This window comes from Amblyomma americanum, chromosome 2, assembly GCF_052857255.1.
Source record: "Amblyomma americanum isolate KBUSLIRL-KWMA chromosome 2, ASM5285725v1, whole genome shotgun sequence".
NCBI lineage: Eukaryota > Metazoa > Arthropoda > Arachnida > Ixodida > Ixodidae > Amblyomma > Amblyomma americanum.
In genome coordinates, this window is record NC_135498.1 from 142398909 (window position 1) to 142416051 (window position 17143).

A 17143-nucleotide genomic window follows, 5' to 3' on the forward strand; every position below is an offset into this window, starting at 1 on the left:
TCCTCTCCTTCGTCGTCTACGCAAAGCACGTTACACTTCCCCCTCCACAGACGAAGCCTCCCACGGCGAGCTAAGCAGTGCCCCGAGGGCTAAAGCGTTTGAGCCGAGCAATATACACCACATGGGTCTTTCGTGAGCATCGGCCGCTGTCAGTAAGGCGTGAGACGACGAAGTTCAAATCACTGATGCGCTCAAGCACAACCAAAGGGCCAGTGTAGTGGGACAGAAGCTTCTGACACAAACCGCGCTTCCGGAGCGGCGTCCACAACCACACTCGGTCGCCAGGGTCATAGGAGATAGGCTGGTGGCGAATGTCGTAGCGGTGTTTAGAGCGCTGCTGAGAGTCCAAAATGCGGACGTACATGGCTAGCATAGTGGTGAGCGTGCGGTTTGTGCGTTCGACGAGGCCATTCGTTTGTGGGTGATACGGTGTCGAGTGACGAAAATTGCATTCGCAGCGACGAAGAAGTGCTTCGACAACATCCGCAGTTAACTGGCGTCCACGATCACTGATGAAAACGCGAGGAGGTCCATGACGGGGAATGAGAAAGTGCAGGAGAAAATTACACACATCGGAAGCAGTGGCAGACGGTATAGCTGCTGTCTCACAGTATCGGGTTAGGTGATCAACACAGACGATCGCCCAGCGGTTGCCATTCGCAGACCGGGGAAAAGGGCCTAACAGGTCGATGCCCACTTGCTCAAATGGAGTGGTCGGAGGTGTGGCAGGGTGCAGCTGGCCTGGCGAACACGATGCAGGGATCTTGAAACGCTGACACTGGACACAGCTGGCCACGTATTGTTGAATCGTTTGACGCATTTTGGGCCAGTAAAAACGTTCTTGTGTGCGGTGAAGGGTCCGGAGAACTCCCAAGTGGCCTGACGTCGTATCGTCGTGCATCAGTTGAAGAACAGGGATTCGAAGGCTTTCCGGCACGACGAGAAGGAACCGTGCACCGCCGGGCGTGGAATTCTTCTTGTAAAGTAAACCAGCGAGAATACAGAAACGGGCAGCAGGGAAATGGCCGGCGGCGTCGAAGAGTGCTGTTAACGTCGTGTCCTTGCGCTGTTCAGTCTTGAACTGGTTAGCATCAGGAAACGTGGGTGAGACAGAAGCGAGGTAGTCGTCGAAGTTGTCGCCATCGCAAGCAGTCGTCGGATGCGGCAAGCGCGACAGACAGTCAGCGTCGGCGTGTTGACGACCGCTTTTGTACACGACAGTGAAGTTGAACTCTTGTAGCCGCAAAGCCCAGCGGGCAAGTCGGCCACATGGGTCACGAAGATTCACGAGTCAACAGAGTGAATGATGGTCGGTGACGATGCTAAAAGCATTGCCGTACAGGTAGGAACGAAAGCGTTGCACAGCAAAAACTACCGCGAGACACTCTTGTTCGGTAATTGTGCAGTTTCGTTCCGACTTGCTCAACGACCTACTGGCATAAGCTATCACATGCTGACCTCCGCCGTGGCGCTGGATGAGCACACCGCCAACTCTGACACCACTGGCGTCGGTGTGAACTTCGATGGGAGCCGACGGGCAAAAATGGCGCAGAATGGGTCCCGACGTCAGGAGAAATTTCAGATGGCGGAAGGCAGACTCACAGTCAGGGGTCCACTGGAATGGCACGTCTTTTTGTAGGAGGCACGTGAGTGGGAAGGCGACGTCGGCAAACCTCGGAACAAAACGGCGAAAATACGAGCACAGCCCTAAAAAACTGCCAAGTTCCTTGACTGATTGCGGCGCAGTGAAGTTGGTGACAGCCTCAACTTTCTGGGGATCCGGCCGGACACCGTCCTTATCAACCAAGTGACCGAGGACAATTATTTGACGTTCACCAAAGTGACACTTCTTAGAGTTAAGGACCCGGCCCGCTCTTTCAATGCAGTTGAGGACGATAGCGAGGCGGCTGTTATGTTCGCTAAATGTCTTTCCAAAGATCACGACATCATCCACATAACACAAACAAATCTGCCACTTCAGGCCACGCAAAATAGTGTCGATAAATCGTTCAAATGTGGCAGGTGCATTGCATAGTCCAAAAGGCATGACATTAAATTCATACAGTCCGTCAGGTGTGATAAATGCAGTCTTTTCTTTGTCGTTCGGGTGCATTGGTATTTACCGGTACCTTGACCTTAAATCAACCGAGGAAAAATATGAAACGGAGTGTAGACAATCGATGGCATCGTCTATGCGTGGGAGCGGATACACATATTTTTTTGTGATGACATTTAGGCGACGAAAGTCTACGCAGAACCGCCACGTATTATCTTTCTTTCTCACGAGGATCACTGGGGCCGCCCAAGGACTTGAAGATTCCTGGATAACTCCTCGGTTTATCATGTCATGAACATGTTGGTCTATTATCTCACGTTCGGTTGGTGATACGCGGTAAGGCCTTTGTCGTATTGGAGGTGCGGATCCAGTATCGATCACATGATGAATGCAAGAACGGGGAATGGGTACTAGAGGGTCTCTGGAAAAATCGAACACTGTGACATGCTTCGAAAGCAGTCCCACCAAAAGGCGACGCTCGGTCGTGGAAAGGGACTTATTAATCATGGCCTGAACTTTGGACTCTTCACTGGGGTGCCCCGGTTCTTCAAAAGCGTGATCACTGAGCGCCGCAACGGAAGCCGACAAGCCTTCCTCGAAATGTGCAAGCTTCATGCCACGAGGTAACACGGCGGGCTCTTCCGAATAGTTCACTGTCCACAGCGTGGTGTGGCCGCCACTAGTTACGCGGACTACGCAACGGGGCACGAGGACACTCTTCTTAGCACACGTCAGTGCAGTGGGTTCCACCACGGCATCGAAGGCATCACACAAAATTTTCGATGAAACAACCGGCACAAATCCGGCAGACATCGCCGGTACAACTGTGTCCTCTGACACAGAGAACGCTCCGAATTCAAGAGAGGAGCTTTCCACAAGAGCCGACATCAGAGTTGCGTCCAACGAGATCCCTCCAGTACGACAGTCTAATGTGGCACCGCACTGCTGCAAAAAGTCAATTCCAAGTATAACGTCATGTGTGAAACGTGACAGCACAGCAAATTCAGTCCTGAACACTTGACCACCGATAATAACGTTCGCAGAACAGACACCAAGGCGAACTAATGTTTCACCCCAACACCCCGAAGCACCACAGCCTGATCCCAACCAAACATTACTTTTCGACCCAAACTATTCTTGAAGTTCAAACTCATTATAGATACTGTCGCACCGGTATCTACTAACGCCATAGTTCGAATTCCGTCGATAAGCACTTCAAGTTTGTTCTTTAACATAAACACGGGAAGAGGGATTGATGATATCGACTCGCCGGCGGCCTCACCTCCATCGGCCGCGCCGTCTACTTTCCCGAAGGAGGCGAGTGGCGTCGAGGAGATGGTGAGCGTCGTTGACGTGAAGGTGGTGGTGTCAGGCTGCGGTCGGAGGCAGGCGAGGTGTTTCGCAGCAATGCCGCACGGTATCTACCCCAAGAGGATGTTGGCGTTGGGTGCTGAACGTCCGCATCGGAGTTGAGGGAAGTGTTCGGCCACAGGCGATGGTCTGGTTGCATCGGGCCTCGTCGGCGGCAGTATCGGGGTATATGTCCGGTCGTGCCACAGCGGTAACACACAGGTGGCGGGCGCCAGCGATCAACGTATGATGCTTGCCAAGCGTGGTCAGAACGTTGGTTGTAATCATCTCGAGGCTGTTGTCGCGCCAAGTCGCCTGTGTAGGCACGCCGTCTTCCCACAGACTGGTAGGCAGACTGTACCTCGCGGGGTTTCTGATCGGCAAAGTTCTGCGAAACGCCAGCTGGAACCCAAGAAGTAGATGGTGTTGCGGGCTCTGCCTGCAATGCGCAACCATCTTCCTGGGCGTCATCCCGGCGCACAGGGTCTTGATACCGGAGGAGTTCCTCGCGCGCAATTTGGCGAATCATGTCAGCCACTGACACTGGAGCAGCGACGTCAACGCTGGCGATGGAGGTGACATTCGCCAGGCGCCCAAAATTCGGCACAATACGACGAAGCTTCAAAGCCTCGAACGCTCTGCAATGCTTGATGACGTCGGCCGTCGACTTCAAGCTGTCTTTGCTAATAAGGAAGTTGTATACATCTTCAGCAATTCCTTTAAGTAAATGTCCGACCTTATCTTCTTCAGACATCCGCGGGTTCACTAGCCTGCACAACTTTACGATTTCTTCAATGTACATGGTGCAAGTCTCACCAGGTAATTTGGCCCGTTGAAGCAACGTCTGTTCGGCGCGTTTCTTTTTGGCAGAGCCGTCACCAAAACATTTCTTTATCTCTTCTATAAAACGTTCCCACGTGGTAAGAGAGTCTTCATGGTTATCAAACCAAATCAGCGCTGTCGCTTCCAAAAAGAATACGACGATGGCTAGCCTCACTGTGGCATCCCAGCCGTTATAGCGACTCACCCGCTCGTAATTAGTCAACCACTCGTCGACGTCTTCATCGGACCTTCCAGCAAATCCAGGTACTGGGATCGATACCCAGCACCTCCACCACAACTGTTACATACTCAGCAGGCACTGAGTGAGTCTGGGGTGTTTATTTAAGGTGGCGGTTCCACTGCCGCCATCTTGCGAGTAGTTCAAATTCTGCCACCAGGCTACGACACTGATCCATGACTGGGAAAGTGTCTACACGTCTTGCCCCTGAGCGACCCGAGACTGGTTCTGGTTGAGATGTGTTTCCGGTCCTTTCTTGACCCGCGCGCTGCGTGAACGCTTTTCTGTTGTTGCTGCGCCTGCCTTCAGAGGATTACAGATGAACCATGGCAAACCCGGCTGCTTGTCCCCGCCGTGCGTGGGGGGAGTTGTTGGCTGGGGTGGTTCGGCATGCTTCTTTCTCTGCCTGCTCCTTGCTGGTTTTTCCACAACCACACACGGTAGCCTTCTGCGGCTATGTAGCCAAGGCTAAGCATAGAGGGAAGAAGGGCCTTGTCGTCGCGAGTGGAGCTTCCTTTGTTCGGGTTATGGTTGTGGAAGGGTGAAGGGAAAAAGTTGGAGAGCCGGGACAAAGAGGGTACCGTCTTTGCCCAAACGGCATCGGAGGGGGAATTATCTTTGTTCGGGATAAGGATGCGCGGCACGGGAACAAAGGACCGCTTCCCTCCCTCTCTTGTTTAGCCTTGGTTCACTTGAGGGTATGTGCCGCTTCGTTCTTGCGTTGTACCCGACTACAGACTTTTCTATTTTCAATGTCGATACATATATTAGTGTTGGCAAAGAAAAAGAAAGGAAGAAAAATAATGCTGCCCAGCACGCAGTAAGCGAAAAGGGAAAGCGGACGACAAAAATAGAAAGGTGTGATATCATGCAAATTATACATGCTTTTTTATGTCCCAGGTATATACTTCTGGCGTTTTTTTTTTTTTGCAATGAACCTTATAGTTGAAGTCGGTGCCTTTCTTGTGCTCTTCTTTCTGCCCTCGTCTTTTGCGCGTACAATCACTTCGTCCCTGTTGATGCATAGTAATATTAGTAGTAGTCGGAACACTCCTGGTCTAGAGTGTAACCTGCCAACTCGAGCGCTGAAAAAAAAATATTTTTTTAACAAATAATGTTACATCTATGATAATACAACTGTAACAAAGACAGCTAGACAACTTCAGACAACGCTCGACGGATGCTTGTCCAACCATAGAATCTAGGGTTGGTGAAGAACAAGGTTTAGAGAAGTGGGCAACTGTCAATTTCTGTTTACCGCTGAGATGAATCGATATTGCACAAGAGACGTGAAATTGCTACCGAGAGGGTTATCACCGCAGCGTGTCGGAATGAGTTCGCCTCAGAAAAAAATATTCGTCGTACATGCGGCGGCATCTTGCAACCAATTCGGGACGGTCAATTTGAACAGAATTTTGCCAAGGTTTACAAAAATGCAGTATAGATGCATATCATTCACGAAGCGGACTAAGTCTAAACACTGAACGAGGAAGGGGGGGGGGGGTGTCAAAAAAGGGGCCAGCTATAAAGGGATAGTTCTGTAAGCACTTAGGGCGTCCCCCTCCCCTCTCCCGTTTGGACCCTGAACTGTGTGCTCTTATTTATGTTAGACGTACACCCCCCGTCAAAAGTATACGGCCCAAGGGGTTTGCTTGTGAGGCCTGCTGCGTGCCTCGTTATGCATGCTCAGCGACCGTGACCTCTCGAGAGAGGAATAGCATCGCTTCCTCAACCCTCCCTATGTTTGGAGTGCTAGATGTGCTAGGGAGCCCCGCTAAACAGCTTAGAAGTAAACCCCTTGGGCTGTATACTTTTGACGGGGACTGTACGTCTTTCTTCTTGCATCCAGTTTGCCTTATTAGGTTGCTTACTGCCTTTAGAATTTTCCATCGCGTGCTGAAATGTATATCTTACTCGCCTTGCGTAGATTTGCCCCGATTTGGGGTTGGTCAAAGATAGAAAAAGCGTGCGTGCGTGTGTGCGCGTTCACGCACGCGTACCTGGAAATTGAAGCGACAGCTGTTATTTTCACACCGTCCGTTGTCAGGCAACTATAACATCCTTGTAGTCATTTTTTGATATTTTTTTCCCGCGATATTTTATTTGACACTGAAATGCGATGTCAAGAGCGGCACGCTATGGAAGAACGTTGGCAGCTGCTTCCTTGTCTTGCTTCAGCTTCTCGTAATAATGCACGCGCTAAAAGCAGAGTGCATGCCTTTGTAGTTTTCGAAAAAATATATTGGGCGGACTACTGTCCATTATTTCAATGTAACCGGAGTGTATTGTCATATTTATTGCACAGGGAACACGCAAGAAACGTGTGTACAGTCATGAAATTTATGAGCGTGAATACGGGAGCGCATGGCAAGTATCCTCAAGACCTACTTGTGGCGACACGCGGCGGCTGCTTTTATCAACGTGGTGGAAAGGGCTATGCCGCCTTGCCTGCTTCCAGCAAGCAGAAGGACACACATCCCTTTCCACTTTGTTTATGAAGGCGACCGCCGCGTATCGACAAGAGTAGGGTTCGAGGCTATCTGCCACGCGCTGCTGTGTTCACGCTCATAAATTTCATGACTGTACTTTCGTGTTGAGCCCGCCCTTTGGTTTCATGGGTTAGTAGCAAATCATTTTGAGATGGGCCAGTTGCCATGCATTCACACATTCGCAGCAAAATAATTCGCTTACGATTTTTATTCCATACAACACCGTCCATTGCGTGCGACGCATTTTTTTTTCAGCAAATACTAAATGATTAGACGCACCGACCAGATCGCATTCTGTCCAGATCGCATAAACACTAACCTTTTTGTGATAATTATGCAGGTTCAAGTGACAAAAAATGTTCATGTGCGCAAATACATTTTTTTTTTCCGGAACTAAGCATTCCTTTATTGCTACACAATTTCCGCGTAATTTCGTAAGCAGGAGCACACCAGAATTACTGTAAATTTGTTGAGTTCAGCTATGTTTTCTTTGTGAGGTCGGAATTATGTGAAAAATGAGCTTTATAAAATTGTTATTTTCAGTTCCTACAGCGAAGCCGCAGTGTAATTATGGCCATGGAGTAGCGGCAAAGTAACGTGCGATCCTTTTTTTCGGCAATGGTAGGTAACGTAGGCGGTAACGCGTTCTTTTTTTAGCGTAACGAGTAACGTATTTAGTTACTTTTTTTCGATAACGCCTACAACACTGGTTGTACCCGACTTATAGATCCGTTCGATTCGCCTGTACCACATGAACTGGTTCCCGCGGCACTCCAGCTCACATGGCTTCATTTCAGCGGTGAAACACGGTGCGCTCTGAACCACGGCATTCGTTTGAAAGTAGTGCGAGTGTAGTTCAGGAAAACTGCAACCCTTCTCGGTGGTTAGTGCCGAAATAGTGCAGCTGCAGCCGCCATGAAGGCAGATGATATGTTTGCGCGTAGTGATAAACGGCGGAGACTCAAGTAATTCCACTCGTCGACAAGCTAGAACACTGCTCGAGTTCTCCAAAAAAACGGCTACACGTAACTGACATCACTGTAAAAAACAAAGACGTGCATGCAGCATGATGCACGTCGACACAGTTCAGTCGCGTTGTTTCGCGCCAGCTGTCACGAGGTGCACATGCACGCATCGAGGCTGGTTCATGGCAACATTTTATTTTAATGTGCTCTTTGAAGATTTCTTCACGAGATACGAAATGTTGGCAGCCGCTGATGTGGGGTGTAAACAGAAACAGCTGGCGGCAATTCACTGGCGTCACCAAGGCTAGCAGACGACCAGGCCTGCACTCGACCATCCGTTTTGGAAGCAGACAGTGCCAAACTGCGCTCAAACCACGGTGAAAGACATAGCCTACTCTTACACCGTGGCTCAAACTGCCGGAACTAGCGCTACACACTCAGGGGCACCGCCGCACAGCTTTGCCGAAATGGTACAGCGAGTGCAGGCGAATCGAGCGCTCTCCAACTTCCCCTCCACAGCGCTAGCCGGAACAACGAACAACCGGCGGCACGAGGCAAAAGCCTGTCTCCTTTCTTCTTCAGCAATGCCAAAGCTGTCCTCGAAAAATAAGACGACGCCTAGAATGCTTTTCGTAGCGTCAGGGAGAGGCGGGAGAGGCGATGGAGAGCGCGCGGCAGCGGCGGTGGCCCCGGCACGCTAGCTATGCGCCGCTACTGCGCATGCGCAACTGGCGAGCGCGGCGGCGGCACTTCTGAGTCACCGCCGCAGCGACGACGGCGGGCGCCGTGTGACGTCACTGCTCCTCGCGCATGCGCAGTACCTCCTTTCCTCAGCTCTGCGAAATGGCTAGGCGACTCGCGTAGTGTTGCTTTCGCAAAAAGCAACCCAGCAAAGCAATATGGTGTAAATCTGCTCGGAAGCTACAGAGGGCAAAATGGAAGGGAACGTGCAAATATCGTAGAGAAATGTGTCCCTCTCGTGAACACTTCCTGATTTTAGGTGTTTGGCAGCGCCACACTTGTCATTTTTCTGAACTGGGACCATTTAGTACATGTGCGCTAATGTAGATGGCGATACTTACTACATTTATCGCATGTCGCTGCGTTATTGCTATTATTGTTTGTAATTTGTGGACTTTGTAGTCGATAATTTTTACAAGTTGAATAAAAGAATAAGAGCCCGATATTTTAAGAGTATATTTACCTGTAAAATAGAAGCTGCGGAACGTTCCGAGAGCTTGTGCCCTTCATAAGCACAACGAAAAAGGTAGCTAAAATCAACATTTTTTCAACTAGACAGTGCACGTTCCCCAAAAGCCGTAGAGTAAAGGCGATGCTTAGCAGCGTAGAGCGCAGTACTAAGTTTCTTCACGCAAAATCTCAGAATTGTGAAGTGCTGGTTAACTGAACAGTATTGCATTCCGTTTTTAAATATTTCGAAAAAACGCTAACTTTGATCAGGATTAACTTTTAAACTAAAAAAGGCAGATGAACGAAATTTTCAGAATAGATGAGCGATTTGACGATCTCAAATTGTACAAGAAGTCGCCGCAGTGCAATGCATATCTCAAAAGTTATTGCAGATTATATTGTTCTGTTTTCTATGCTTTTCAAACTAGCGTGGCTAATAAACTAATCTATACACGTACTTCTAAATGCTTAAATATGCGCACTAACATCACATCTCAAAGTATTTTGAAAGATATTTGTCTAGGTGCAAGAGGTTTTTCACAATTTTGCATTTCCTGAGACAAGCTGAGCTCAACTGCCAGTTTTCATCTTTGCGTTTTCTTTTACAGTTGAAACAAATTTGCAGCTACCGTTAAAACAAATGCATCTTTTGAAAGCAGACAAAACTAGCTTTTCGTAGATATCTGAACCATATTTATGAAGCAAACGAGCGAGGTACAGTCGACGTACAAATATCACCAAAAATGGTTCCCGCTCACCGCCAGTGTGGGACCGCCACCTTAAGAGATTTAGCGACGGGGCGCAAAGCTCAAACCGATCAGACCGACCAGCTTCCTTTTTCTCTACGCTTCTAATCTCCTCTCCTTCGTCGTCTACGCAAAGCACGTTACAATATAACTACAGGTGAAGGCGAAGCTTTCGAGCTGATTTTGGCCGAAAAAAACGCGTGCAATTCACACATTGCACGTGAGCAGGTACATAGCTGTGTAGGGAAAAGCAGGAAAAGGAAAACTTTTGCAGAGTGAAACGTTTCCAGAGTGAAAACTATTTAGTCACGCAAGTCTGGGTCGCTATTTGAAGTCGGTGGTTTCAGGTTGCAGTTCGGCGCAGCATAACTTTTAACTGGAAGGGCGGCCCAGATGTCCAAACTATAAAGTGCCTGCGGGGGTGGCTGGGAGCTTGTGTCGACAGTAGCGCAGTGCCTCAGTGACGAGTGAACAGGAACAATATGTGTGTGTATTGTTAAGCTAGGCGCCAGATATCGGGACAAGGGCGTTTGAGTATGCGGTGACTGCAGAGGCCACGTAGTGAGGAATGTGTGCGCTTGTCATAAGATTCGAGAACAGCGATTGTGAGGAAGGAAAAATGGAGATGGCGACGGTGTCATAGTGTTTTGAGCCTCTTTATTCGACGTTTGCGGTGGGAGCTGACACCTTTAGGGTTGTAGTCCTCCCACCAAGGAAGAAGGCTGCTCGGTGATGTGTCCCGAGTCAGGGCATGCGCGTGTTCGTTCCATTCCCCTTCCAAGTGGCAGGGGCCCAAATCAAGAACGAAGGTCGAAGAACGAAGAACGAAGCTATGATGATGTGGCGGTCAAGCATATTGCGCTTGATAAAGTTGTATGACAGCGCGCAAGGAGGTGGAGTGCCAGCAGGGTGTGGTCTCTTTTTACCTCCCGCACAGATTTATTTATTTACAACGGGCAAGTCGAGGATATCTCCCATGGTGGTATATTCCGCGAAAATTCCGCATTTTTCGAGGAATTTGTTCTAGTTTAGGAAGCCGTTCTGAAGCCATTATTAGCGGTCCATAATTGAGTCATCTCTTCTGTCTCGTTTTGTGGACAATTGGACCGGTCGGCTACCACTCGCAGTCCACCTGCGGCTTCACTTTCGTGACAGTGTCCACAAGAGCATAGGTACTCCGATGTGTCACGCTTGTCACGCTACTAATCCGCGTGGAATCAAAAGTGTTTTTTATTCAGAATGTTTACCATTAAACGTAATGAGAAAGGGGAAGGGTATATGCGAGAAAGTTAGAAAGAGTGTAGCTATGCCTCGCTTAAAATGTGGCAAAAGTTGTGGATAAAGTGATTATCAAGTGTCCACTTGCGATAGTCCTTTTCCTTTGCAGTAGAAGAATACTGCCCCACTGCTGACATCCTGCCGGCGCAACCGCGCGGATGAATTCGTTTCTTTGCTCCTGGTTCCTAATTACTGCTGTAACGTCATCTTCCCCTGGCACCCCTGTTGCTCTGCAAGCTTGTCCTATCATGGTATACCTGCTCTCAGCAAGTCTGCCGTTTGTCGGTGACAACAAGTGAATGAGTTGTTTGTTTAATGCAGGAACCCCAGTTTTTCCGCTGCATCTACTTTTTAATATCTGCGGTTCCCATCATCCACTAGTCTTGCGGGTAAATAATTGTGGATGGCATACCATGGGCACAGCTGGCAAAGGACAGAGTTAATTGGAACGGCATAGGGGAGGTATTTGTCCTGCAGGGGGTGAAGTCAGGCTGATGATGACCATGATGGGTGGCATTTGAGCCTTCGTGTGGGCAGCGAAGTTCAAGTTGATCCATGCTAACTGCAGATATTCAGAAGAGGCGAAATCTTAGCAAGCATAACTTACCTGGCACAAAGTGGAATAGAATTTTTAAAAAGCTAGGGGGATTCCCTGGAATATCTGACCAAACCTCTTCCCACCTCGGGTTATCGATCAATTTTGTTTCGCGCTACCATATGCTAGCCGTGCCGGTTAGTTCAGTTGGTAGATCAACTGCCCCACTGAAGCGATGGTCCTGGTTTCGAACCCCTGACCAAGACTAGTTTTTCTTCTACTACACAATATTTCTGCGGAAGCTGTGTAGCTTTCTTTGTGGCCGTGTGGCTGCACTTGTGTGGATGCCAGTGAGTATATTATTACTTTGGTTTTCTGCATATTAATTTTTCTGCTCTGCCTGTTCAAGTCATTGATCAAGCTTGCAATCCATCCTCTGATTGACTTAGCGAGGCAATTTTGTTAGTACATCGCAGGTTACTAAGGTATTTCCACTAATTGTTATCCCCAACGGTTTCCAATCCAGGCATCTGAATACCTCCCGTAAACAGGCAATGAATTTTGACTCCCTGCCTGCCATCATTTATTATCCAAATTTTATTGCTGACTACACTGACGCGCACCCGCTACCGCACCGTTATGAATCTGAATTTGCAGATAAGGAATATGAAAAGCCCAGCTGCTCAAAACATTACGTGCTAAGATCTTTGAGGACTGCAAGAGGTCGTATAGACTTCCCACAGGGAGTTTCACTGCTTCCTCTCAAGCCTAATTTTTCCATAGCATGAGAAAATAAACCGTGAATGAACTGCAAGGTGCTGAAAAATTGACTGGGAACGATTGTTGCGAAACAATGCGGGATTGTTTTCAGATAAACACGCCACGTAAGGCAAAAAGTTCCGATCACAGGTTATTGGCGCATTTAACCTCTTTCTAAATGCCGCAGCCGCAAGCAGTACAGAAGCTGTGTTCAGCAGCAGACGCGCATAACCACCGCGGACGGGATACAGCTTGGGTAGCGCTGATGAGTGCTGCAGAGTTTGCAGCATAACCTCTCACCAGACAGCAGGGCGCAGATTCGCACTGCTGTCGCTTTCTTTACGAAACACTCCATGCAGCGTAACGTTATAGTTTGCTTTTTGGGTACCTTACCGGTGCTAAATCTTTCCATGAAGTCTCAAGCGGTGCATCTTGCTTGAAAACCAAACCAAACTGAATCCAGCAGTGCATATACCATACCAAGTGTTTCAGGCAAGACTATATAAGTAATTGTCAAAAATAGTTTTTTTAGTAAAAATATGTCTTTCTCGACATATTACTAGTATTGGCGGATACTAGACAACCGAATAACCACGTAAGTAGTCAAGCTGTTTAACTAATTTTTAATAATAAATTTTGAACTTTAAGAGTTAGACGCCTAGTTGCAAGCAGAGATTTCTAGCCGGCCATTACCAATAGCCATATTCGTTTTTAGAATTTAAAAAAAAAGCGATTTCTCTTGGCACTGTGGCTAGACAAAATTCGGCTATTTCGACTAGTTACGTGCACTGGAGGGGCTGCTTTGCCTGCATGCTTGGAAAACCACATGTATTTTGGCAAGATGTAGACAGATTTTGTTGAGCCACAGCCCCGAAGATAATCGCGTTTTCGAAATGCTGAAATCTGGCATTAACGACCGGCTGGAAATCTCTATTTGCAACCAGTTGCCAAGCTGTGACCGTTAAAAAGCTAATTATCATAAATTAGTTCCCAGTTTACTACTTACGACCATTCACTGGCTTTCCGTTTTCCGCCAATACTTGCTGTGATGACCCCCCATAATGCGCAGGTCCACACGGGACGGAGAGGCAATGAGACACCGTATGGCTCAGTTTAAACAAACAGATATATTCAATAATTACACATGATTATGATTATACATCAGAGGCTGGGGCGTCCGAGCTTACGTGCCGACGACTTCGTGGGGACGATGGAGGGGCTCCGGAGTTGAGCTCGATCGGTTGCTGGCAGAAGCTGCACGCCGTCGGGCTTCGGCGCTGAAGGCCCCCCTTGGCGAACGATGTCGTCCTGAGAGTAGCCTCTTCCGTGCTCCTTGTCGATTTTTATATCCTCTTATCCCCGCACTACTTAGGGTGAGGACGCCCACGCCGGAGTGGGGGGGGGGCCTAGGGCTTTCACTTGGGCGCACAAACACACCACCGCACTTATGGTCTCGCCCCCCTCACGTGTTGAGTCCGAGGGAAAGAAGGTTGTCGTCGAGGTAGCGTCGGCTGTGGTAAGGCGCGCTCTGGCTGGTTGACGGTTCCCGCGGGTCACAGACCTCCGTTCTCCATCAAATGACACTCGCCACTCAAGGCCGGAACGCGAGGTCACTAAAAGGCCGGGAAAGTGGTCCCTTGTCCTGGGATGTGCTCGGAAGGGTTGATTGATGAAGCCCGCCGTCTTGCCACGGGGCCAGGCCCGCCGAAACGAGGCCCCTTTGTCCCCGGGACGGCCACAGCAATTGGGGAAGATAACGCCCGTCTCCCCGCGGCGGCGGCGGCGGCGGCGTTCGACTCGTGCCGACACTATGAAAAGGGGGTCCGGTTGTGCTTAAACCCCTTCGTTCTGGTCGTTCACACTCAACAAGTATGGCTCGGTAATTGATGATGCCGCTGTCACCTGGGTCGTCTCCGTGCGGTCCACGGCGGCAGGCCCGAAAGCAATCCCACTCAAGTTGCTTGCGGCCATATACAGTAGAAACATGTCTGCTGGCTGCTTCCAAAACGAGACCGGCTGTCGCCGTTCTCCTCTCTTCCAGCTGAATTGTTTTCCCTTGAGTGCTTTCGCCGCCACTGGGGGCTCCGTCTACGCCGCGCCGTCGAACGCGGACCCTCGTAGCACACACAAGGAACGTCACACTCGCTCACCCTCCAGAAGAATGTTCTCCGAACATTTGAGTCCATGCAGCTCCCCTTGTCTTTCTGAATCGCCTCGCACAGTGCGTCCGACAAAACACTTTTCGCTGCACTCAACACCACTGCGCAACACCATATGCCTCCGCTGTCATAACTGGCGTCTCCAGGGGCAGTACTGATCTTCTTTTACAGATAAACATGAAACTCAGCACCCAAGCCTCTCATTTCTAGTCCAAACTGGACGAAATAAATTTACCGCAGTTACAAAGGAGCTCCCACTTCTAGCACGATCACGGCACAGACAAAAATATAGATAACGAAAGGAAGTAGGGCAGGTTCTGCATGCGCTCCGCATGCTCTCCTGTGAAGGCGATACTTAATGACAGAAAGGTTTAACTACCAACTCCGATAGCTTAACACATAAGCACACAGCAATGTTATGAGCTGCAGCATTACACAATTCTAACGAGTTCACAACTCCGCTCTGTTTACGCCATTAGTCCGACTTAGCTTTCCGATTTCGCGGCGGATATCGGCCTTCATGAGTCATACTAAGTAAGTCTGTGACCCTTTGTCTGCTTTGGGACTCGCGAGGGCTCGTGGCAGGAGCCTCTCCTGGCGTTATCTGCGCGGCAACCTCGCGCGCTTCTTCTTCTAGCAATGCATGAAGTAAATCCGGTGGCATTCCGGCCGTCACCTCTGGCGCCTGCCGAACAAATGCAGGAGAGGGCGTTTCTTGCGAACTATCTGCGCGCTCCGCTTCACTTCTGTCCCCATCAAAATCCGCGCTTTCCGTTTCCTCATTTCGTGAATACTGAACCGGTGCCGACTTGAGGCAATTTTCGTGTATCCTTATCAAGCGCCGGTTCACGTCTCGGACTCTGAAGTTTACCGGAGAAAGCTTCTCGACAACCTCGCACGGTCCTCTCCACTTCGTCTGGAACTTACGAGCTAGCCCAATCTGCCTTTGGCAGTTTTCAATGTACACGCTGTCCCCCACATCAAACGGCGCGTCTCTAGCACTGCGATCGTGCACCTCCTTCCTGCGCTTCGCCGCTTTCTTTAAGGCCTCCTTTGCGATGTCCCTCGCCACTTGCAAGCGCGATTCTAGCTCAACCTTATAGTCGTCCAGTGAAGCGTATGGGACACGACGGGGGCCCTCTGGCACTTCACTAGGCTGGTCCGGGTCTCGGCCGTAGAGAAGAAAGAATGGCGATTCGCCCGTGCTCTCGTGTGCTGCGGAATTGTAGGCAAACATTGCATACGGGAGCCACAAGTCCCAGTCCCTCCGGTCGCGCGAAACAAAATGCCACAGGAACCCGGCCACGGTTTGGTTCAGTCGCTCCACCGCGCCGTTGCAAGCCGGATGGTACGGTGTTGTCTGCTTCTTAGCGATCTTAAGCAGCTCGCAAACTCTCCTCATTAGCTGCGACACGAAGTTCGTTCCCCGATCTGTCAAGAGTTGCCTCGGGGGTCCATGTCGGAGCACGATCTGTTCGACAGATGCTCTTGCAACCGTGTCTGCCTTCTCATATGGGAGTGCTACCGCTTCCGCGTATTTTGAAAGGTGATCGACAAATACTAAAATGTACTTGTTTCTGGAAGTGGTCGTGGGCAATGGGCCCATTATGTCCATACCTGTCCGCTCGAAGGAAGCCGAAACCTCAGGGAACGGCTGAATTGGAGCTGGTCTTCGTCCCTTGGGTGTTTTTCTTTCGAGACAGGAATGTCACTTCGCACAGTAGTCTCTAACATCCTGTCGCATGCCACTCCAAAAGTACAAACGCTCCACACGCCTGCGTGTCTTCGCTACGCCAGAATGACCGGCGCATGGCGCATCGTGAAACGCGCGAAGAGCCCTTTCTGTCCACGTCCACGACCGAGGTATGACGACTCTCTCCCAAGCGGTTTTCTCTGGTCTCCCTTTCCTGGTTGGCCTCGTGCGCCGACACAGGGTGCCGTCTTTGCCAATGAAATAACCTAGCTGTTCGGGGTGAGACGGTGCGCCCTCTAAGCTTTCGATTATTCGCTTCAGGTCAGGATCTTTGCACTGCTCTGTGCGTAATTCGGCGGGGTCGACTACGGGGACAAACTCATCTATAGCTGCCACGGCAGCTGTGCGGCTGAGTGCATCAGCATTCAGATGTGTCTTTCCTGACTTGTGCTAAATTTCAAACCAGTATTCCTGCAGGCGTAGATTCCATCTAGCGAGTCGCGAGCTTGGGTCCCTGACACTCATCACCCATTTCAGAGGATGGCAGTCTGTGACTAGCTTGAATTTGCGGCCGTAAAGGTAGCATCTGAAGTGCTTTACTGCCCAGACAACGGCGAGGCACTCCCTTTCCGTAGCTCCGTACGTTTGCTCTGTGGGGCTCATCTGTCGGCTTGCAAAAGCAACGGGATGTCCTTTGCCCTCGATAACCTGAGATAGCACGGCACCAACTGCGAACTTTGACGCATCTGTGGCCATAACGAAGGGCAAATTAAAATCCGGGTGGCGCAACAGCGGTGCACTCATTAGCTTCCTTTTCAGGGCACCCAAAAGCATCCTCCGCGTTTTCGTCCCAGCGAAAGGC

At 49.8% G+C, this 17143-nt stretch overlaps 1 protein-coding gene across 1 annotated transcript; it reads right to left on the reverse strand.

The window, feature by feature from the left end:
• Positions 1-3356: 3356 nt before the first annotated feature.
• LOC144120108 (uncharacterized) lies at positions 3357-7747 on the reverse strand. The gene is made up of 2 exons (XM_077652558.1): positions 7738-7747; positions 3357-4495 (listed from the first exon to the last, which is right to left on the reverse strand). The coding sequence occupies exons 1-2, from the start codon at positions 7745-7747 to the stop codon at positions 3357-3359; spliced, it is 1149 nt and encodes a 382-aa protein (XP_077508684.1).
• Between the last annotated feature and the right edge of the window lie 9396 nt (positions 7748-17143).